General features: G+C 50.7%; 1 protein-coding gene across 2 annotated transcripts; it reads left to right on the forward strand.

Annotated features, from left to right (window-relative positions):
- The first annotated feature begins 3,925 nt into the window (after positions 1 to 3,925).
- Positions 3,926 to 21,404, forward strand: SLC41A1 (solute carrier family 41 member 1). Of its 2 annotated transcripts, none has more exons than XM_030965848.1 (11): positions 3,926 to 4,055; positions 5,349 to 6,458; positions 10,435 to 10,542; positions 14,165 to 14,236; positions 15,116 to 15,260; positions 15,353 to 15,499; positions 16,176 to 16,323; positions 16,397 to 16,476; positions 16,944 to 17,078; positions 17,353 to 17,501; positions 18,932 to 21,404. In XM_030965848.1, exons 2-11 carry the CDS (start codon positions 6,123 to 6,125, stop codon positions 19,115 to 19,117), a joined length of 1,506 nt encoding a protein of 501 aa, XP_030821708.1. In that variant the 5' UTR covers positions 3,926 to 4,055; positions 5,349 to 6,122; the 3' UTR covers positions 19,118 to 21,404. The 2 variants fall into 2 exon arrangements, with proteins under 2 accessions (XP_030821708.1, XP_030821707.1); XM_030965847.1 differs by lacking the exon at positions 3,926 to 4,055 and adding an exon at positions 4,905 to 5,028.
- The last annotated feature ends 1,014 nt before the right edge of the window (positions 21,405 to 22,418 follow it).

Genomic DNA, 22,418 nt, shown 5'->3' on the forward strand with positions numbered 1-22,418 from the left:
GCACCCTGGCGAAAAGGTCACATCCCACACCTGCATTTTCTAAAGAAAGCTCTGTTGCTGGGCTCTCTTTAACAGAACTTGGTTTATTTTCAGCCCCAAGTGGCCGTGGGGAGTTCAGGCTCAGAGCTGCAGGAGCAAGGTATTTACAGAGTTGTTTCCTCCAGCTTTGCATTTGACACTTGCATTTTTGGCTCCTCTTTTGCTGTTTCATTTGCTATTCCATGGAGCTGCTGAAATCCATTTTCTCCAGCAGGTGCAGTGAACATTTCCCTGTTTCAGTGCTGTGGAGTCAGACACGCACTGAGAACCTGGAGGCTGCTCAGCCACACCCTGTGCTGATAGAAAGGAGCATTCCTCACCTGCAGCTCAACCTGTGGCCCTGAATTCTCTAATTTTCAGTGCCCTTCATGCTGCTACTTGAACCCTGCACAAATTCTTGCCAATCTCCTCACTCCTTGCTGGTGCTCTGGAATTTTTACAGAATTTTTATCCCTTCAATCCTGAATTCGGGCTCTTGAAATCAACCCTTTGCAGATGTGCTGCTGTGAGGTCTCTGCAGCACTGGCAGCTCTGTGCCACCATCTCAGGGCCTGCAGTGGTGCAGAAGTGCTGCCCAGGGGATGATTTTCCTCCTGGGCAGCTCAGGGAGGGCTGTGTGACGCTGGAGCAGGGGCTTGGCTCAGCTTCCCGCTCCCACAGAGATAAAGGGCTCAGGCTGCTGGGGAAGGGAGGGCCCTGCTCCCTGCAGATCCCTCTGCTGATTGCAGAGCTGAGCTCAGAGCTGTGCTGGGGGGCCCAGAGGAAGCTGCAGTCACTTCTCAGCAGGAAGGAAAATGACCACATGGAAGGGTGGTTAGAGCAAGGGGGCAGGGGACAAAGGGAAAATGCTCTTTGGCACTCGGGGGTTGCTCACAGGGCAGGGGGTCTTACAAGTGACATTCAAACCATGCAGCTTTTCCCAGGGTGCTTTTCATGCCTCTTTTAATTGATGTTTTCAACCCAACACAATGGTTTGGGTTTATTGCAGCCCTGTAAATCCTCAGATCACTTGAACACTGTGCCTGGCCTTGCACTGCACAGATGATCCCATGGAGAGGCCTGGCTCAGATATTCTGGATCTGATGTCTTTCCACTTGGATTTTTAAATGTTGGTTCTGCAGGACTGCCTTGTTGGATGTAAGCATGTTAATCCAAAATCCTCTTTGGGATTTTGGGAAGTGAGAGTGTCCTCATGGAGCAGGAAATAGGGGAGAATTAAGAGATTATTGTGTTGGTTTTTTTTATCATCAGTCTCTGGCCTAGCCAGCCTTATGGTATCAGTGTTTTCTTCAGCCTGATTCTGACTATAAATGAATTCCCTCCCAGCCCATTAGTGGAACAAAGCTGCCATGTGAGGCACATCCCCAGTGGCTCCATGACAGGTGTCCCTGTCCCTGCTGCCCCACCGGATCCGCTGACCTCGTGCAACACAGGAAAGCCAGGCCAGGTGCTCTCACGTGGCCACCAGGGAGGGAGGGACCTGCCAGGGGCTGCCCCGTGTTTGTCACAGCAGGCCCAGCACGTGGGGGACACAGGAACACAGCTGGGACCTTGGAAAAAAGGATGGAGATGGGTTTGTTTGCTTCCAGGCTGGCAAAACAGGACTTCCTGGATGTGCCTTTCTGCCCCAGCTCAGGGCCAGCTGCTGACGTGGTTCCCGGTCCTCGTGAGCTGCTCGTGCCCTGCAGTGACATCTGAAGGGACAAGTCCTGCTCCATAACCTGCTCAGGTTTGTTTTCCTGCTGAGATTCTTGTTTGCAAGGAATTAAGAAGCCAGTTCCTGTCGCCCTGATTTTTTAAGATTTTCTAATCCTTCTGATGTTCACATTCTTGTAACAAACTTCCTCACACCCTTTCTGTAAATAACTGATTGTTTTGCATTCTTTTATAGAAGAAGAGAAATTTGATGGGCTGTTGGTTTGTCCAGTGTCATTGGAAAGGTGGCACTGTCACCCTCCAATCCACTGTCAGTTTTAGAAAACTATAAATGTTCGAGTCAGAAAATAAACTTCCCTTTTCTTCTTCACCTTGAGAGCAGCAGTGTGTGCGCTCGTGTTGTTTCGTGTCCTACAGCGACAAGTTCCCTCAGGATCCTTGCTGAGGCTCCACAGAGGCAGTGGTGGAGCCAGGACAGGGAGCAAAGACCCCTCCCAGGGCACTGACACTTCTCTATCAGGAGTTTTTAAGTGATTTTGGCCGAACCTTTTATCCTGCTGGATTCTCCTGTGAATCCCTGAGGCCATTCCTGAGTGCTGGCCCAGAGCTGGGCAGTTCAGCAGTGCCAGCATCACGTGGCTGCTGTAAAACACATGGGCACCACATTCCAGGAGACATTCCAGGATCCAGCACAGCTCAGTGCTCAACTCCTTCCTTTCCAAACGCTTTTGTTGCCTTTGCTACCTGCTCCCTGCAATTGGAAACCCAATTTCCTGCCCTTTCATCCTCTGCTTTTTTTTGATCTCAGCCTCCTCGCTGGGGGAGGTTTTATCTATTTCTGTTTTCTTGTCTCAGGCAGCTTTTGTCCCCACACTTCCACTTCCTGAGCCTGCAGCTGGGGAGCAGCGAGGTCACATTTGGGTGCACGTTGTTTTTGGGGAGGTGAGGGAAGAATTGGAGGCTCCATCCCGGGGGAGGGATGGATTTTCTGAGCCAGGAAGGAAAGATGAAGGTGGAAGCAGAGCCTTGCAGCCAGGTTTGTTTGGACAAAGGAGAATGGAGGCAGGGTTTGGAGCTGCAGTCCCAGCTGGAACGTGGAAGTTTGCTGTGGCTGGAGTTGTGTCTGTGGATGTCTCAGGTTTTCCATGAGGTTTCTTTGCTGGTGGAGGTCCTGAGAATGAGTGAAATGGCCCCAAAGGCTCCTCATCCCTTGAAATCCCAGAATCCCAGGATGGTTTGGGTTGGAAGGGACTTTACACTCCTTCCTTTCTAGGGAAGGAGTATTTTATTTCTAGACCCCTTTCTAGGGTCTATTCTACCCCTGCCATGGCAGGGACACCTCCCACTGTCCCAGGTTGCTCCAAGCCCTCTCCAGCCTGGCCTTGGGCACTGCCAGGGATCCAGGGGCAGCCACAGCTGCTCTGGGCACCTTCCAGCAAGGAATTCCTTCCCAAATCCCATCTAACCTGCCCTCTGGCAGTGGGAATCCATTCCCCTTGCCCTGCTACTCTCTGCCCTATAAAAAGTCCCTTCTCAGTGCTGCTCTCTCTGTGCTGTTCTGCTCCCCAGCTTCCTCTCATCCTCTTCTCCAAAAGCACCAAATCTTGCAGGAGAACACCTCGCTGTGCCCAGTTTTCGATGGGAGCAGGCAGAAGTGGAGCAGCAGATCCCAGAGCTTTGGGTGACAATGGATCCCTGCCCAGCACTGCCGCTGTTTCCTTGAGGAATGAGTGAGGTCAGCAGCTCCAGGCAGGCTGAGTCCCTGTGTCCATGTGGGAATGTGCCCTCCCCTGCCCCCACACACTTCCAGTGTCCCCGGCACCCTCATTGGCCCAGAACGTGTCTCCAAGGCCTGGAGCTGGGCTCACATCATCACCCTGAGCAATAACTCGCTGCTGCCTGTTTCCTGGGAGGAAAGGAAAGGCAGGAAGGAAAAACAACTGCTCAAAATTTCCACTCATGGCAAGAAAAAAAAAAAAAAAAAGGGAAATAAAAGGAAAGCATGAATCAGAGGAGCTGGTTCATTCAGGAACACAGAACTCTACAGAGCAACAAGGACCTGCCCTCTGTAGCAGGAGTTTTTATGCTCTTTATTTATTTGTTGTGGGACAGTTTGGCATAAATAGAGGCAGAGTATGTGACAATATTGCTGAGCTTCTGTTAGAGCTGCCTCAGCCTGGCAGAGACCTGAAATCCAGTGGATTGAGCACCTTGGTGCTCCTTGGCCTGGATCCAGCCGTGGTTCTCTGGAGGGGGTCCCTGGAAGCAGCCCTGGGGGTGGCACTGCTGGAGGTGCCACCTGTGAGCTCCCTGTCCCCAGCGGGGCACAACGAGGCTTCCCCAGAGAGGGATCCACAGAGGTGAGAGCAGGGAAACCATGGGGGATGGATGGAGGGATGGATGGAGGGATGGATGGAGGGATGGATGATGGAGGGATGATGGATGGATGGATGGATGGATGGATGGATGGATGGATGGATGGAGGGATGGATGGATGGATGGATGGATGATGGATGGATGGATGGATGGATGGATGGATGGATGGATGGATGGAGTGATGGATGGATGGATGGATGGATGGATGGATGGATGGATGGATGGATGGATGGATGGATGGATGGATGGAGGGATGATGGATGGATGGATGGATGGATGATGGATGGATGATGGATGGATGATGGATGGACAGACGGACGGGCGGATGGATGATGGATGGATGGATGGACAGACGGACGGATGGATGGACGGATGGATGGACGGATGGATGGATGGATGATGGATGGATGATGGATGGATGGATGGATGGATGGATGGATGGATGGATGGACGGACGGACGGACGGACGGACGGATGGATGGATGAATGGATGGATCCATGGATGGAGGGATGGATGGACTGATGGACAGATGGACGGACAGCAGGATGGATGGAAGAATGGACGGCAGAGTGGATGGAAGGACGGCAGGACGGACAGACTGACGGACACACAGACCGACCGACCGCTCCCGCCCGGTGCGGACTCAGCCGCACGTGACCCACAGGCCCCGCCCCCCGCACCGCTAAAGGGGCGTGGCCTCTCCGCACCGGGGACGCGCTCCGCGCCGGGGGCGGGCCCAGACGTGACGCCACGCGGGTCGGACCAATGAGAGCGCGGCACGGCGGGGCAGGCGCGGCCGCCATTGGCCGGCGGTGATGTCAGGGCGGCGCGGGGCGGGGCCCGGCGGGGCAGAGCGCGGGGCGGCGGAGGAGCCGCGGGTGCGCAGCGGGAGCGGAGCGAGCGGCACCGGGCGGTACCGGCACCGCGGGACACGGTACCCGCACCGCGGGGACACGGTACCGGCACCTCGGGGACACGGGCGGCGGTACCGTGGGGACCGGCCGGGCGGCAGCCCCGCTCCGCATCCCCGCGGGGATCCGCTCCGGAGCTGGCGGCTCGCGGGGGGCTGCGGGAGGCGGGAGGAGCCCCGGCCGCGGGGATCGCCCTGCGGGTCCCTCCCTGGTGCCCGGTGCCCCCGGCTCAGCCGCTGAGGGTGCCCGGGGGGGCGGGAGCGCAGCCGGGGGAGCGGTGGGGGTACGGCGAAGGTTGGAGGAAACGGATGGAGCGGCTGGTGCGGGACCCCCCGGAATATCGGCTTTCCTCCCGTGTGTTTCAGGTGACGGGCGGGTTCTCGGACAAGCGCGTTGGATGCCAGGCTGCCCCAATGCCAGCCCCCACCCTGCAGCCGGGCCAGCTCCGTGAGTAACCAACCCTCGCTGGGAGCTGCTGTTACTGCGAGTAACAGGAACTGGGCTCGCCTCGTGCTGCTGGGAGAGCAATCCTGCTGCGGGAGGAGGAGGAGGGCGGCAGTGGCACTCGGAGCCTGCTGGAATCGCTGGCTGTTCTGGCAGAAAGCCCGCAGGAGCCTTCGGAGGGGAATCCTGCAGAGGGACGGTGCCGCTGGAGGAAGCGGCAGAGCCCTGGCGGCAAGAAGAGCCTGACTGGGATCATGTCTAAAAGCCAGTCCTCTCCTTCAGTGTTCCTTTAAGCTTCTGCATCCTTTACTTCATCTGTTTTTCCCTCTGCCCCGTCACATCTGCTGGAAAAAAGCCGGGAGGAGATGCACTAAGGCATCGCGCATTTGGGAAGGAGAGCTCGGGTCGTGCCTCGGCGGCTGCAGCAGCACAGGGCGCTGGGGAGGAGCAGAGCCAGGGGGGACTGAGCCATTCCCAGCTCCTGCCGTGTCTCCTGTGCTCCGTGTCCCTGCTTGATGGGGATCTCTGCCGCAGGAGCAGGCTCCGCACTCCCGGGCGGGCGAGCAGGGCTGGCACAGCTCCCTCCTGGATGCTGGCAAGGCCGTGTGGATAAGCTGCTGGCAGAAGATCCCTCCTGGAGCAGCTGCTGGCTGTAGGCCCAGCGAGCCAAGGGTCAGGAGAGCGTGTCCTGCAGCATGACATCCACGCTGGAGCGCAAGGATTCCCCCCAGGCCAACGGGGACTGCGGGCAGCCCGCGGGGCCCGAGCATTTCCTGCGGCCCGAGGGCACCGGCGTGGACCTGGTGGTGCTGGAGTCCCGTGCCAACGCCAAAGGGGTGAGGGAGGAGGATGCCCTGCTGGAAAACGGCAGCCAGAGCAACGAGAGCGATGACACCAGCACGGAGCGGGGGCCTGAGCCCCCCTCGCCCCTCAAGGAGACCTCGTTTTCCATCGGGCTGCAGGTGCTGTTCCCCTTCCTGCTGGCTGGCTTTGGCACGGTGGCTGCTGGGATGGTGCTGGACATCGTGCAGGTATGGCTGGGATGGGGCTGGGATGGTGCAGGTGGGGCTGGGATGGGGCTGGACATGGTGCAGGTAGGGCTGGGATGGTGCAGGTGGGGCTGGGATGGGGCTGGACATCCTGCAGGTAGGGCTGGTGCTCCCCTGGCGCTCTGCAGGGCTGGGTGGGATAAAGGAATAGCCAAGGAATGCCAAGGCTGCTTTGGCAACAGGGAGGGGGAAGAAAGAGTTTATCCCTGGTGTGCTGGGTGGGGAGGGGGAGATGGGGGAGCCCTCCAGCTCCTTGTCCCAGCCCTGGCTTTGTAAATTCAGCTCAGGTAATTGAAGGAGATGGAAGAGAAGTGAGGAATAAAGGAGGGGAGGGCACTCAGAGGAGAAGGTATGGGAGCTGAGACAGCTGGAGCCAAATCCCCTCCCTGCTGCTTCCTGGGGACACCCCAGCCCTGGGCCTGGCTCCTTTGTCCCTTTCCCGCTCAGGTGCTGGCTGTGCTGGCCCAGGCTGTGCCAGCCAGGTTAATGCTTCCCTGTGTGTGTGCCAGGCTCGTTCCAGAGCTTCCTGCCCCATTCCCTGTGCCCTGGAGGCACCCAGGGATGACAGGAGAGCTCCCCCTGACAGGCTGCGCTGGTGACTTTCAGGAAAGGCCAGCAGGGCGCTGGCAGCTGCCCCTGGATGAGAACAGAGGTGTTCCCTGTGGGAATGTGCCAGCCTGGCAGTGCTTGCATGTGGGAACGCTGCCTGTGCAGACTGAGCTGCTCCCACCACATCCCCCAAGCGTGCCTGGCAGCAGATCAGCTTCTCCTGGGCAGAGCCTCCCATCCCTGGGGCACAAAACTGGGCTTTGACATGGGGACACGGCCATTTGGGAGCTGTGGGCAGCCAAAAGCTGCTCAGCTTGGAGCTGCTGGGCTGGGTGAACAAGCGCTGGTGGTGTGGGCAGCGAGAGGCTCCGGTGTCAGCCCCTGTGCCAGGAAGTCAGAGGGGTTGTTTTGGGATTTGTGGGTGCTCAGGCAGCCACTCCTCAGTGCTGTCCTGCCCAGGGCAGCAGTTTCCCTGCGTGCCTTCGAGCTCTGCTCATCCTCTCGTGGTGGGACCTGCTGGGACAGCTGGGAAGTGACTCCAAACAGGAAAGGCTGGACGGGGGAAATTAGTCCGGGACAGCTTTACTGGAATCGTTTTCTGAAAAAAAAAAAAAGGACGTTTCAAGCGTGTTTTCCCTTCACAAGGCTCTTGTGGAAGTTCCCCAAAGTGATTTGAGCCCAAGCTAAAGTTTTTCCTGGAGCAGGCGCTGCCCTTGTGGGCAGTGTTGACACATGGTGTTCATCACGTCAGTTCTCATCTTTCATACTCCAAACTACACGGAAGTCTTCAGCACTTTCACAGTGTTCTGGGCAGTTTTTGTCAGCAGCTATTTGCAATTCAGTCAATGACACAACTAAACTTTTCCTTCATAAAAAGTTCACCTTCAGGATGGCCTTTTAGAAAATCAGGATTTGAAGGAACAACAGAAATTTGAGAGCTACAGTAGAAGGGGCTGGGAGGCTCTGGCTCAGCCCTGTGTTCTGATTCCTGTGGCCTTTGGGAGTAAAACTTTGTAATTCCTGTGTACTTCCCACAGCAGCTCAGCCCTGTGTTCTCCTGCCCTGATTCCTGTGGCCTTTAGGAAGAAAACTTTGTAATTCCTGTGGAATTCCCACAGCAGCTCAGCCTGTGCTGCCAGCACGTCCAGCTCCCTTTAGCCTTGGGATTAAACCATGGCTGCGAAGGGGGATGGAGGATTTTTCCAGAACCTCCCAGGTCCAGCTCACCCCTCCAGAGCTGCATGGGATCCTGGGCAGAGTCTCAAGGATGACGATGATGATGATGATTATTATTATTTATTTCATATTTTATATTTTGTTTTATTTTAAATTTTATTATTTTTATTATTTTATTATGTTATTATATATTATATTATTTTTAAATTTCATTATTATATAATAAAGGCTATGAGCCTTTGCTGTGTCTTGCAAATATTTATATTATATTATATTATATTATATTATATTACATTACATTACATTACATTACATTATATTACATTATTATACTATTTAATTATTGTATTATATGAATATATATTATATATAATTCTATAAGGTGTATAATTATATTATGCATTTAAAATTTTATATATAAAATTTTTATATATTTATAAAATTTTATTATACTGTATAGCTATTATATCAATATAGTATTTTATTATTATAAGATATATATATAATTCTGTATGTATAGAATTATATATATACATTTTACATGTTTTTTAATATTTATAAAATTTTATTATACTATATAATGTATTATATGAATATATTATTTTATTATTATAATATATAATTATTTTATTATTATAATACATATAAATCTATAATTAATATATCTATATTATATATATCTATATATTATAGATATATATCTATATTATATATATCTATATATTATAGATATATATCTATATATTATATATATCTGTAATCTATATAATATATATTATTTTTATATATATATATAAACTTTTTATATATATATATAAACTTTATATATAGATATATAAAGTTTATATATATATATTTGCAAGACACATCAAAGGCTCTCAGCTGACCAAACTCCAGCACTCAAATCTGCCAAAAACTGCAAGTATTGGGCAAAGCCTCTGCATCTTTCCCTGTTCTGGCCTCTGTGTGTGTAAACATTTTGTCTCTGGGGACTCTCTGGGGGATTTGCACTGGAAGTTGCTGGCTCAGAGCTGTTTTCTCAGCCCAGCAGGAATGCTGTGCCCTCTGCTGCAAATGTCACAGAGGGAAAATCCCCGTGTGGCAGCAGGGAGGACACTGGGGGTGCTCAGGGAAGTGCCAGAGGGGACAGGGAGGGGGTGGCACTGAGCCCAGAGCCAGGGCTGGCACCAGCCAGGGTGACATGGGCTGGGTTTGGTGACTGTGCTTTGGTGACATTTCCTGGTTTTGGTGAGATTGGCTGGTTTTATTGAATGTGCTTTGGTGAGATGGGCTGGATTTATCGAATGTGCTTTGGTGAGATGGGCTGGATTTATCGAATGTGCTTTGGTGAGATTTCCTGGTTTTATTGAATGTGCTTGGATGAGATTTCCTGGTTTTATTGAATGTGCTTGGATGAGATTTCCTGGTTTTATTGAATGTGCTTGGATGAGATGTGTTGGTTTTATTGAATGTGCTTTAATATGAGATTGGCTGGTTTTATTGGATGTGTTTGGTGAGATGTCCTAGTTTTATTGAATATGCTTTGGTGGGATGTTCTCGTTTTATTGAATGTGCTTTGGTGGGATGTTCTCATTTTATTGAATGTGCTTTGGTCAGAGAGGAGTTGTGTTTATTGAATGTGCTTTGGTGAGATGGGCTGGTTTTATTGAATGTGCTTTGGTGGCATTTCCTGGTTTTATTGAAAGGGCTTTGGTCAGAGATTTGCTGGTTTTATTGGGTGTGTTTTGGTGAGATTTTCTGGTTTTATGGAATGTGCTTTGGTGAGATGTGCTGGTTTTATTGAATGTCCTTTGCTGGTTTTATTCAGTGTGCTTGGATGAGATTGGCTGGATTTATTGAATGTGCTTTGGTCAGAGATGTGCTGGTTTCATTGAATATACTTTGGTGAGATTTGCTGGTTTTGGTGAGACTTCCTGGTTTTATTGATTGTGCTTTGGTGAGAGATTTGCTGGATTTATGGAATGTGCTTTGGTGAGATTTGCTTCAATGTGCTTTGGTGAGATGTACTGATTTTGGTGAGATTGACTGGTTTTATTGAATGTCCTTTGCTGGTTTTATTGAATGTGTTTTGGTGAGATTTCCTGGTTTTATTGAGTGTGCTTTGGTGAAATTTTCTGGTTTTATTGGGTGTGCTTTGGTGAGATTTCCTGGTTTTATTGGGTGTGCTTTGGTGAGATTTCCTGGTTTTATTGAGTGTGCTTTAACCTTGCAGCACTGGGACGTCTTCAAACAGGTCACTGAGGTGTTCATCTTGGTCCCTGCTCTGCTGGGGCTGAAGGGGAACCTGGAGATGACGCTGGCATCCCGCCTGTCCACAGCTGTGAGTGCCCAGGAGCTTGGGGAGGGGTTGTGTCTGTGCTGGGGGGTGCCTGGGCAGCTAAAATCCCCAAATTTCCCCATCTGGGTGACCCCAGGCACCAGAGCCCGGGGTTCAGCTGTGCTGGGGAGGTGCTTACACCCTGCTGGCTGATGGGATTTGAAGGGTTAATGGTGCTGTGCTGGGCTGGGATCCAGCTGTTCCAGCAGGAGCTGGGCACAGGAGTGTCCCCAGGGCAGGGGGGGTGACAAGGGATGGGGGTCACAGCTGGGCTTGTGTCCTGCTGGGATTCACTCTGGCCATGGCGATTAATCAAATGTGGGGTTGAATCAAATATAGAATTGAATAAAATACAGGCTTTAATCAAATATAGAGTTGAATCACATGGAGTTGAATCCAATGATCTATTAGCACTTGTTGGTTTCATTTACTTCCTTCCACGCACATGTGCCTGTAGATCAACCAAAAATCAATGTGTGGGTTGCTTTAGCCAACTCAACAGGCTCCAACACCATAAGTTGAACAATTTGTAGCCCAGACAGCCCTTTGTGGCCTGTTTGGTGGGCAAGCAGTGGCCAGTACCCAGCTGTGACAGTTATTGCTGTGAGGCTGCCAAATCCCATAACCAAATTCTGCTGGGCTCATTCCCTTTCCCTGAGCCTGCCCTTGCTGCAGGAGGAGGCGCAGCAGAGCTGCACAGGGCGATCTCTGGATCCTCTCCCTCTCCTCTTTGCTTTTTCTGTGTTTTGCTGCTTTAGAATGTGTTTGGAGATCGTTTACCAACAGGTGATTGTTTCATTAGTTGAATTGTTTTGACTCTTTGGCCAATCAGGGCCGAGCTGTGTTGGACTCTGGAAAGAGAGTCACAAGTTTTTATTATTATTTTTTTAACCTTCTGTAAATATCGGTTTTGTATTCTTTAGGATAGTTTAGTATAGTATTCTTTAATATAATATATTAAAATAATAAATTAGCCTTCTGAAAAGAGTCAGATTTATCATTCCTTCCCTCATTTGGGCACCCACAAATACAATACAAGTGTTACATTCATATTTTCCAAAAAATCTCTTCAAGATTTTTCTTCTAAGAAGCTTCAGAGAAAAAGGAAAACAATGATTATTTCATTGTTTTTTCAGTGTTTTGCTGCTTTGGGATGTGTTTGAAGTTTGTTTATCTGACAGGTGATTGTTTAATTAGTTTAATGTGAATTGTTTTGACTTATTGGCCAATTAGGGCCGAGCTGTGTCGGACTCTGGAAAGAGAGTCATGACTTTTTATTATGTTTTTAACCTTCTGTAAGTATCCTTTCTGTATTCTTTAGTATAGTTTAGTATAGCATTCTTTAATATAATATATTAAAATAATAAATTAGCCTTCTGAAAAGAGTCAGATTTATCATTCCTTCCCTCATCTGGGCACCCACAAATACAATCCCAAGCTCTCTCCACAGCCTGGAGTCCTTTCTCAGGCTTTGGGCTCCTAATTAGTGCTGCCTTAAGGCACCTCAGAAATTCCTTTCACAATTAAGAGGCAAAACTCCCCCATTAGTTAAAGGATTAAGGGAGGTTATGCTAATCCCAGCCTAAATGCCATGGGGCTGGAATTTTAAGGTCAGGCTTCTCATGGAGCTCAAATTCCTGTGCTGGATGTGCTGCTCCACTCGGCTTTTTGTTGGTTTTCCCCCATTCCTTCCTCCTCTGTGCCCAGAATTTGCCCCAGAGATGGGAGCATCTCAGCAAAGCACATCCAGCAAGGAGAGCAGGGGGGTTAATTAATCAATTAATTAATCAAATTAAGCAATTTCTGGATTTCTTATTTTATTTTCCAACTGAGAGGAGGAAATTGCTGCTGTTGTGCACAAGTTTGAAGAAGTTTAGGATGCAGTTCTGTAGGTTTGTGTGTCATAGCATGATTAGCTAAGAAAGCATGAGGCCATAAGATGAAATGTTTAAAGATTGGGTCAAAACCATAAATATCCTTGTTGGCAGTGTTTTATTGGTCAATAAATCCTTAAAAAGTCTGGTAACTAGAGGTCTTGAGACCTTCTGAGCCAGGTAGTGAAGATGTGAGCTGAACTCACCCTTCCTGCCTGTGTAAAAAATAAGGAAAATAATTCCCATCATCTAAAAAAGTCAGAGGTCACATCTCTAACTCCTTCAAAATTCAAAATGCACCTCCAACGTGCATTTCCCACTTCCAGTGTTTGAGCCTCTCCCTTGTTTCCTGAGTTCACCAGCTTCTAATGATGCAAATTGGGTATAAATTTACCAACTGGGTACAAATTTACCCATTCTTCCCATGGAGACCCTGGAGGTGGCAGGGAGGAGCAGAGCTCATACCCTGCAGCAATTCCTCTGCCTTATTTTGCATCCTTCACCAGGAATTAAAGCAGTTTCCACCTCCTGGTCCTGGTTGGTCTCCCCCACAGTGATATTTACTGGGATATTTTTTAATCCTGCTCATCCTGCTCAGCCTCTCCCGGTGCCAGGTGCCCCCTGTGCCAGGGCTGCCCGTTCCTCTGTGTGTCCCCACGTGTCCCCAGCCTTGTTTGCTCAGCTTGTCCCAGGAGCTTTTCCCTGGCTGTGCTGCTGCTCTGGGGGCTGACCTGGGGCAGCCTGACCCAGCCAGGGCCCGCAGGGTGAAATGCAGTTTGTGGCTGCAGGGGTGTCACGGATGTGTTTTATGAAAAATCCTTTTGCTAGCATCTTTTCTCCTGAGAAGCCTCAGGAACGAAATGTAAACAATAATTATCTGCTGCCGTGGAATGCAACAGGTGCATCTGTGATTGGTCTCATGGGGTTGTTTTTAATTAAAAATGTTTTTAATTAATGGCCAGTCACAGTCCAGCTGTATCAGACTCTCTGGTCAGTCACAAGATTTTATTGTCATTGCTTTTCTATTCCTTTCTAGCCTCCTGATGAAATCCTTTCTTCTATTCTTTTAGTATAGTTTTAGTATCTCATTTTCATATAATACATAATATAAAATATAAAATATATAATATAAAATATATAATATATAATATATACTGTATATTATATATAATATAATGTATAATATATTATATAATATATATAATATATAATGTATAACATATATAATATATAATGTATGATATATATAGTATAATATATACTATATAATATATACTATATAATATATGGTATATATAATATAATATAATATAATATAATATAATATAATATAATATAATATAATATAATATAATATAATATAATATAATATAATATAATATAATATAATATAATATAATATAATATAATATAATATAATATAATATAATATAATATAATATAATATCAGCCTTCTGAAACATGGAGTCAAGGTTCTCATCTCTTCCCTCCTCCTGGGACCCCTGTGAACACCCCCACACAGGGGCACAGAGAGATCTTGTTGATTTTGCAGCATTCCCATCAGATTTTTGGTTGGTGACACCAAAATTTTTGGGTTTTTGGTTGGTGTCGATTCCCCTTCACACTCCCTTTTCTGCTGAATTGTTCTCCCGAGGGTTTGAGTCCCCTCCTGCTCCTGGCAGGCAGGAATTTGGCTGTTGGCAGCTGTGAAGGGCTGCCAGGCTGTAATGGTGTCTGATTTCCTCTTACAGGCTAATATTGGCCAAATGGATTCACACAAAGAGCTCTGGAAGATGATTACAGGGAACATGGCTCTGATACAGGTAAGCAGAGGGAAGGGGAATATTCACAGCTGGGACAAGCCCAACTTGGCAGGTGTGGGAGGTTTAAATGCCTGGGATTTGCTGTTTGTGGCTGATGGTGGCCCTGCAGGTTGGACTGGGTGACACCATGCTGGATTCTGGGTCTCCCTCTTGGAATCATGGAATGAAATCATGGAATGGTTTGGGTTGGAAGGGACCTTAAAGCTCATCCATTTCCCATGGGCAGTGACACCTTCCACTCTCCCAGGCTGCTCCAGCCTGGCCATGGGCACTTCCAGGGATGAGGCAGCCACAGCTGCAGTGGGCTCCCTCTCACAGAATTCACACAATCACCAGGTTGGAAGAGACCTTCAAGATCATCGAGTCCAGCGCAGCCCCAGCCCCTCACCCAAACCCTGGCGCCCAGTGCCACATCCAGGCTTTGTTAAACACCCCCAGGGATGGTGACTCCACCACCTCCCCGGGCAGAACATTCCAGAACTTTATCACCCTTTCTGTAAGAAACTTTTCCCTGATACCCAACCTGTATTTCCCTGGGTGCAGCTGGAGGCTGTGTGCTCTGGTTGTGTCAGTTCCTGCAGACAGAGCCCAGCCCCAGCTGAGCACAGGCGCCTTTCAGGAGCTGTGCAGAGCGATGGGGGCAGCCCTGAGTCTCCTTTGCTCCAGGCTGAGCACCCCCAGCTCCCTCAGGGCTTCCTCACAGGGTTTGTGTTCCAAACCCATCACCAGCCTCGTTGCCTCCTCTGGACATGCTCAAGCTCTCCCCGCCCCCTGGGACTCTCCTGGTGTCCTGGTGACCCTGTGCTTCCATTTCCAGGTCCAGGCCACCATGGTGGGGCTGTTTTGGTGTCCTGGTGACCCTGTGCTTTCCATTTGCAGGTCCAGGCCACCGTGGTTGGCTTCCTGGCCTCGATTGCAGCCGTGGTGTTTGGGTGGATCCCAGATGGCCATTTCAGCCTGGACCACGCTGTCCTGCTGTGTGCCAGCAGCGTGGCCACTGCCTTCATTGCTTCCCTAGTGCTGGGTGAGAGTCCCCTCTCTGCTGTGCCCCTCCTCCCGAATTATTAACCTCCCCTTGGCCTAATTTGGGGTTTTTTTGGCTCTTTCTGGCTGCAGGCATGATTATGATTGGGGTGATCATTGGCTCCAAGAAGATGGGGATCAATCCTGACAACGTGGCCACGCCGATCGCTGCCAGCCTGGGGGACCTCATCACCCTGGCCCTGCTCTCAGGGATCAGCTGGGGCCTGTACAAGGAGCTGGGTGAGGGGCAGCAAAAGGCTCAGGCTCTGCCTGCTCCGTGCTGTGTCCCCCTCTCATTTCTTCACCCTGTTCCTCTGGGATCTTCCTTGGGGTGTGTGGGGTTCCTGCTCTGGAGCTCCCTCAGCTGGGCCTGGTTCAGGTTAGGGGAGGGGATGGAGCTCTCACTGCCTTGTACTCCTCCTCCTCCTCCTCTCCTTCCAGGGGCTTGGCTGGGGCTGGAGCAGTGGGGGAAGGCAGATGTGGATTCCATCTGCTGAGCTGTCAGCTCTGGCTGGGGATGCTCAGGGCAGGGCTGCAGCTGGAGACTCCCAATTTCCTCCTTCCTTCCTTCCTCATTCCTTCCTTCCTCCTCCTCCCTCCTCCTCCTTCCTCCTCCTCCTCCTTCCTTCCCTGGGACAGGGGCTGGGCCTCAGCCAGGTTCATCCAGAGGTGAAGGAAGCAGCACTGGGAGATGCTGCCCAGGAGTGGGAGGTGGGGATGAGAGCTGGGATTGCAGGGATCTCACTCAGATCTGCTGGTGAACACATCCAAGTGTTTCACAGGGACAGCTGTGACAAGGAACCACCACATCCTGCAGACTCCAGGCTGCCCTGGGCTTTCCCTGCTTCTCCTGGAGCTCCTGAGCGACGTGGCCTTGATTTTTCTGCTTCTTTTTCTCCTTCTCCCCCCTGCCCAGAGAGCAGAGCCTACGTGAACCCCTTGGTGTGCGCCTTCTTCCTGTCCCTGCTGCCCATCTGGATCATCATTGCCAGGAGGAATTCTGCCACCAGGGAGGTGCTCTACTCGGGCTGGGAGCCTGTCATCATCGCCATGGCCATCAGCAGGTGAGCCTGGCCCTGGCCCTGTGCCCAGAGCCCCCCAGGTGAGCCCAGCACTGACTCCCCCTCTCCCCTGCAGCGTCGGGGGGCTCATTTTGGACAGGACGGTGTCGGACCCCAACTTTGCTGGCATGGCAGTGTTCACCCCAGTCATCAATGGTGAGTCCTGCCCGCCCTGGGCTGCAGCTCTTGGCAAACTGGGGTGGTCTGGGGCTTCAGGACACTTGTTCTCCTCTGGGGTGCCTCCTTTTCCCCCCTTCCTCTTTTTCCCCCCTTCCTCCTTTCCCCCCCTTCTTTTCTTTTTCCCCTATTCTTTCTTTCTTGGTTTCTATTTCAACAACCTTGGTGGGAAATTCTTTCAGGGGTCAACATGGATCTTTTCCCCCCTCCCTTCCTTTTCTTTCCCTCCCTTCCTTTTTTTTCCCTCCCTTCCTTTTTTTTCCCTGCCTTCCTTCTTTCCCCCCCCTCTTCTTTTCTTTTCCCCCCTTCTTTTCTTTTTCCCCTATTCTTTCTTTCTCGGTTTCTATGCCAACAACCTTGCTGGGAAGTTCTTCCAGGGCTAAACACTGAGAGAATTCCTCTTCTCAAACTTCTCTCTGGCTCACAGAAATTCACCTCTCCCGCAGGTGTGGGTGGCAACCTGGTGGCAGTGCAGGCCAGCCGCATCTCCACCTACCTGCACATGAGTGGGGAGCCTGGAGAAGGCCCTGGCACAGCCCCTCGGAAGTGCCCCAGCCCCTGCAGCACCTTCTGCAGCTCAGGTACAGCCCTGGAGGGCAGGTCTGGGTGCCAGCTGGGCTCCCTGGGCACAGCAAAGGGTGCACAGCCCTGCTCAGGTCAGGCTGGGGCTGCCCTGCCCCATGCAGGGCTCTGCTGGCAGGGAAATGTGGGTGTTACATTAATTTAAAATTATTTACAATGAGTTATTTTCGCTGCAAGAACGTAAACATCAGAAGGCTTAGAAAAATCTTAAAAAATCAGGGCAACACTTGGGCACTTCCAGGGTCTGAATGTGTCCTTCTGTGCCCTTTGCAGACGTGAACTCCCGCTCTGCCCGCGTGCTTTTCCTGCTGGTGGTGCCCGGGCACCTGGTGTTCCTGTACACCATCCACTCCATGCAGGGGGGACACACCACGCTCACCCTCATCTTCATCGTCTTCTACATGACAGCAGCACTGCTCCAGGTGAGCTGGGAGCCCTGGGGGCTGGGCTGGCTCAGGGGACACGGGTGGCACCTGCTCAGGTGTCCCTGTCCCTGCCCAGAGATCCCGTGCTGGGCAGAGGGATCCCTCAGGAGCTCCTTCCTGAACACCTGAGCGCACAATTCTTCCATCCTGCCATTCCTGGGGAGTTTAAAATCTGCCTTTTGTCTGTTTTTAAAGCCTTTTTGACAGCCAAAGTGTCCTAATCTGTCCTGGGGGGTGATTTGGCAATTTGGAAAGGCCTGGTGATGAAAAGAGGATGTGAAATTTTGCAGGAATGTGTGCCCTGTGCTGCCCTTTGCCCTGGCATTCCCTGGAGCTGGGGGAGCCCACAGGGCTGTGAGGGACACACAGAACCAAAGGCTTGAGAGGATCCAGCGCAGGTTTTTTTGTGGCCATGGGGTTGATTGTTCCCATGGGGTTAATTGTGGCCATGGGTTTAATTATGACCAGGGGGTTAATTGTGGCCCATGGGGTTAACTGTGGCTGTGGGGTTGTTGTGGCCCGTGGGGTTCATTGTACCCATGGAGTTGTTTGGCCACAGGGTTGTTGTGGGGTTGTTGTGCCCGTGGGGTTATTGTGGCCACAGGGTTGTTGTGGCTTATGGGGTTAATTGTGGCTGTGGGGTTCTTGTGGGGTTGTTGTGCCCATGGGGTTAATTGTGCCCATGGGGTTGTTGTGCCCATGGGGTTAATTGTGCCCATGGGGTTAATTGTGCCCATGGGGTTGTTGTGGCCACAGGGTTGTTTTGTTGTGGCCCATGGGGTTAATTGTGGCCCACAAGGTTGTTGTGCCCACAGGGTTATTGTGGCCATGGGGTTGTTATGGGGTTAATTGTGGCCCACAGGGTGGTTGTGCCCATTGGGTTGTTGTGGCCCATGGGGTTACTTGTGGCCATGGGGTTGTTGTTCCCATGGGGTGGTTGTGGCCCCTGGGAAGTTATATAACATACACTATATAACATATAGTTCCTATAACTGACAGATGGGGTTATTGTGGCCCGTGAGGTTGTGGTGCCCATGGGGTTATTGTGGCCTGTGGGATTAATTGTGCCCGTGGGGTTATTGGGGCCTATGAGGTGGTTGTACCCATGGGGTTGTGCTCCTCTGGGCAGGGCCGCAGTGGGGGCAAGGCCTCAGTGGGGTTTGCGGGGCCTCAGTGGGGTTTGCGGGGCCTCAGTGGGGTTTGCAAGGCCTCAGTGGGGTTTGCAGGGCTGCAGTGGGGTTTGCAAGATCTCAGTGGGGTTTGCAGGATCTCAGTGGGGTTTGCAAGGCCCCAGTGGGGTTTGCGAAAAGGCCCCAGTGGGGTTTGCAGGGCTCCTGTGGGGTTTGCAGGGCTCCTGTGGGGTTTGCAGGGCTGCTGTGGGGTTGTTGCCCAGGAGCTCAGGGCTGTGCCTGCCGTGGCTCTTGCAGGTGCTGATCCTGCTCTACATCGCTGACTGGATGGTGCACTGGATGTGGGGCAGGCACCTGGACCCCGACAACTTCTCCATCCCGTACCTGACAGCCCTGGGGGACCTGATTGGGACGGGGCTGCTGGCCCTCAGCTTCCACGTGCTCTGGCTCATCGGGGACAGGGACTCCGATGTTGGGGATTAAACCTCCCTGCTCCTCCCTTCCCACAGCTCTCCTCCTTCCATTTGTTGTTTCTTTGCTTCTCCCCTTCCTGCCACCACCCCACCCTCTGGAAGATTTCACCTTTGATACTGGATTCTCATTATTTTCAATGGGAATTTTACCTGGTTTATATTTCAAGCCGAGTTTGTAAAAAAAAGAAAAATCTTATCTAGTTTTGGGAAGGACAGACAAACAAACAAACAAACAAAAAGTGTAACGAGACAATCACTAAGTGCAATTTTTGTAGCAGTTGTGTCTGAACCGAGGTTCCAGAGAAGTTCCTGCTCTGTCAGGTCATGCAGGGAGCCCCCCCTGCCCCCTCCCTCGAGGTGCAGGGCTGCTTTTTTTCGCTTCATAAGCGTTTTTTAAACCCTGCAGGTGGAGCTCAGGTGTGTTCAGCTGAGCTGGCACCTTCCAGCCAAACACAACCTCACGGCCCAGGGCACGGGGTACCCCTGCCTTGGCTCCCTGAAGCTCCAGCCTGGGCCCACACCCAGAAATGGGGAGTGTCTGTGAAGGGGGATGAGGAGGATGATGAGGAAGGCTCCTGTGTTCACCCCAGGAATGTGAGTGAGCTCGTTTGGGACTGGCTGGGCTCTGCTGGCAGCTTCAGGCTCCCTTTTGCCACCCACCCCAGAGTGCAGCACGCTGCCCCTGCCTTGGTGAGCCGAGCTCAGCTGCTCTGAGCCTGGCCCAGAGGGGCTGGGGACCCTCCCCACCCATCACCATCCCCCTGCCAGGGATCCCTCCTGGTGCTGCTCCATTTCCCTGGCTGACCTTCCCAGAGGGGTGGATGGACAAACAGCTCCTGGGTTTTGTGCCCAGGTTTCCTTTTGGGCTGCTGAAGGAGCTCCTTGCAAGCAGGAAAAGCCACCCAGCAGCTCCCCAGCTGAGCCTGGGCTGCTCCCAGCTGGGCAGGAGCGTTTTGCTGCTGGTGTCTGTTAGGGAAGGACGTCCATGGGATTTCTCTGCCAGCTGGAGATGCAGGATCACACACAGGGGCCTGGCCCTTGGAGCAGGAACAGGAACCAGCCCCCTGCCCCTGTGTAAAATCTGGAATTATTGGGGCTCGGCCCGGCTGGGAGCCCCTGGATGAGCCCTGGCAGGGCAGGGTTCCCTCCTCTGCTGCTTCCCCTCCTGCTTTTTGTGGAATTCCTGCTCTTCCCCTTAGGCCGTGCTGGGAGGGCAGGAAAAACCCACAGCAAGTGCACCCAGAGGGGCAAAACCAAGACCAAAGTTAGGCCAGGCTCAATGTGCCAGGCCAGAGCTGGGCCTGGCTCCAGATGATGCTGATGGAAAGGAGGGTCAGGATGAAGGAGTTCTGGATTTTTGGAAAGGAGGGTCAGGATGAAGGAGTTCTGGATTGTTGGAAAACAGGGTCAGGATGGAATTCTGGAAATCCACGGAGCAGATGGAGCCAAACCAGAGCTCCTGGCTGCTCCAGGCCCTCTCTGGAGCTCTGCAAACCCTTCCCTGCTGCTGGAGGTGAGCAGGAGGCAGGGCTGGGCTCCAGGCTGCTCCTCCTGAGCAGGTCTTGTATTTTTGAGGTGATTTCCCCCTTTTTTCCCTTGCTAATCCAGCATCAGGCTCAGTTTCCCTCCTCCTGTGCTCCGTGTCCCGTGTGGGAGCAGCTCTGATCCTCCTCTCTCCCCTCTGGTGACATTTCTCAGCTCTCCTTTGGCCAAAGCTGTGTCCAAAGGAAAAAACCCAAACCCACAAAACAAACCCTGTCCCTGCTGTCCTGAGCTCTCAGCCCAGGAAATCCTGGAATATTATTTTTCTGGAATATTATTTTCTGGAATATTCTCAGCTGCTCACCTGATTTCTCTGCCTGATGTTGAGGAATTAAATGCAAGATTTCCTTCCATTAACACTTCAGCTTTTACGGATATAAAAGAGAAGCTCTGCTGGCCTTTTTTGGTGTCACATCACCACTTAATCCCCCAGGAAAAAAAATCCCTAGAGGAGGAATTTGCCTCTCATGGTGGGGCTGGGGGGAATCTGTACATTAAATATGGTCAGAGGTGTGCTTGGGGAATGGTCAGGGAAGAATTGAATTCAAAACTGAGGAATATTGATGGAAAAACAAAACAAAAACAAACCTCTTCCCACTGGTTGCACTCCAATGCATGCCTACTCTACAGCTGCCTGCAGATGAAAATCCTGGTTTACTCTTTTATTAAAGGAAAAAAAGACTCTCTTAATTATTTATAGTTCCTATAACTGACAGATGTCAACCTAATGGATAAATTATATTTGGTTAAATAAAGATGACATTTATTTATGTGGACTCTGGTGGGGTTTTTTTTTTCCATCAGGTTGAAGGCCCCTCTCAAGTTTTGAGGTTTATTTGAGCTCAGGCTGAATTTGAGGCTTATTTGAGCTCTCTTTTGATAGGAGAGTTACGAAAATCAAATAAAGTGCTGGGCATGAGGCAAACTGGGATTAGTGAGAGTGCCAGGTGACCTTGGGCAGGTCCTGGCAGCTCCTGGGGGCTCCCAGCAGGAACTCAGGTGTTTGTTCAGCATCCAGGCCCTCCTGCCACGTGGCCTTTGCCTTTTCCTGCTGATTTTGTGGAATAAAAGGGAATATAAAAGGGTAAATAAGGGTTGTGCCCCTTCTGGGGTGCAGAAAAACCCCTGGAGTTGCAGAAATTGGTGTTTCCCTGCAGGGCTGTGCCTCCAGAGCGGGGTCTTGGTGCAGAATCCTGTGGTGTTGTGAGGTTTTTAGGATGAGGTGAGAGATGAGAATTAATGATTTTAAGTTTCCAGAAGGCTGATTGATTTTATATTTTATGATATTTTATATTTTTTATTTTATGATATATTATTATATTTATTTTATATGTTATGATATTATATTAAAAGGAATTATATACTAAAACTATACTAAAGAAAGAGAAAGGATACATCAGAAAGCTAGAAAAGAATGAATAATAAAACCTGTGCCAGGCTCAGAGAGTTTGACACAGCTAGCTGTGATTGGTCAGTAAATTAAAACAATTCACATGCTGGGGGAACAGTTTTCTAAATCACATTCTAAAGCAGCAAAATGTGGAGAAGCTCAGGCTTCTCATCTTGCCAGGAGAAGAAATCCTGGAGAAGAGATTTTTCATAAAATATCACAGTGACAAATCCCAAAGCACAGCCTTGGGTTTGGGGAGCAGCCCCCCAGACCCTGCTGGCTTCACCCATTGGGGTGAATTTTGGGGTGCTGGGGCAACTCTGCTCTCTGGGGCTGGGGGGTTCTGTTGGCATTTCCTCACTGGGGAAAGGAGAAAGAA

The sequence above is a fragment of the Camarhynchus parvulus genome, chromosome 26 (assembly GCF_901933205.1).
Source record: "Camarhynchus parvulus chromosome 26, STF_HiC, whole genome shotgun sequence".
NCBI lineage: Eukaryota > Metazoa > Chordata > Aves > Passeriformes > Thraupidae > Camarhynchus > Camarhynchus parvulus.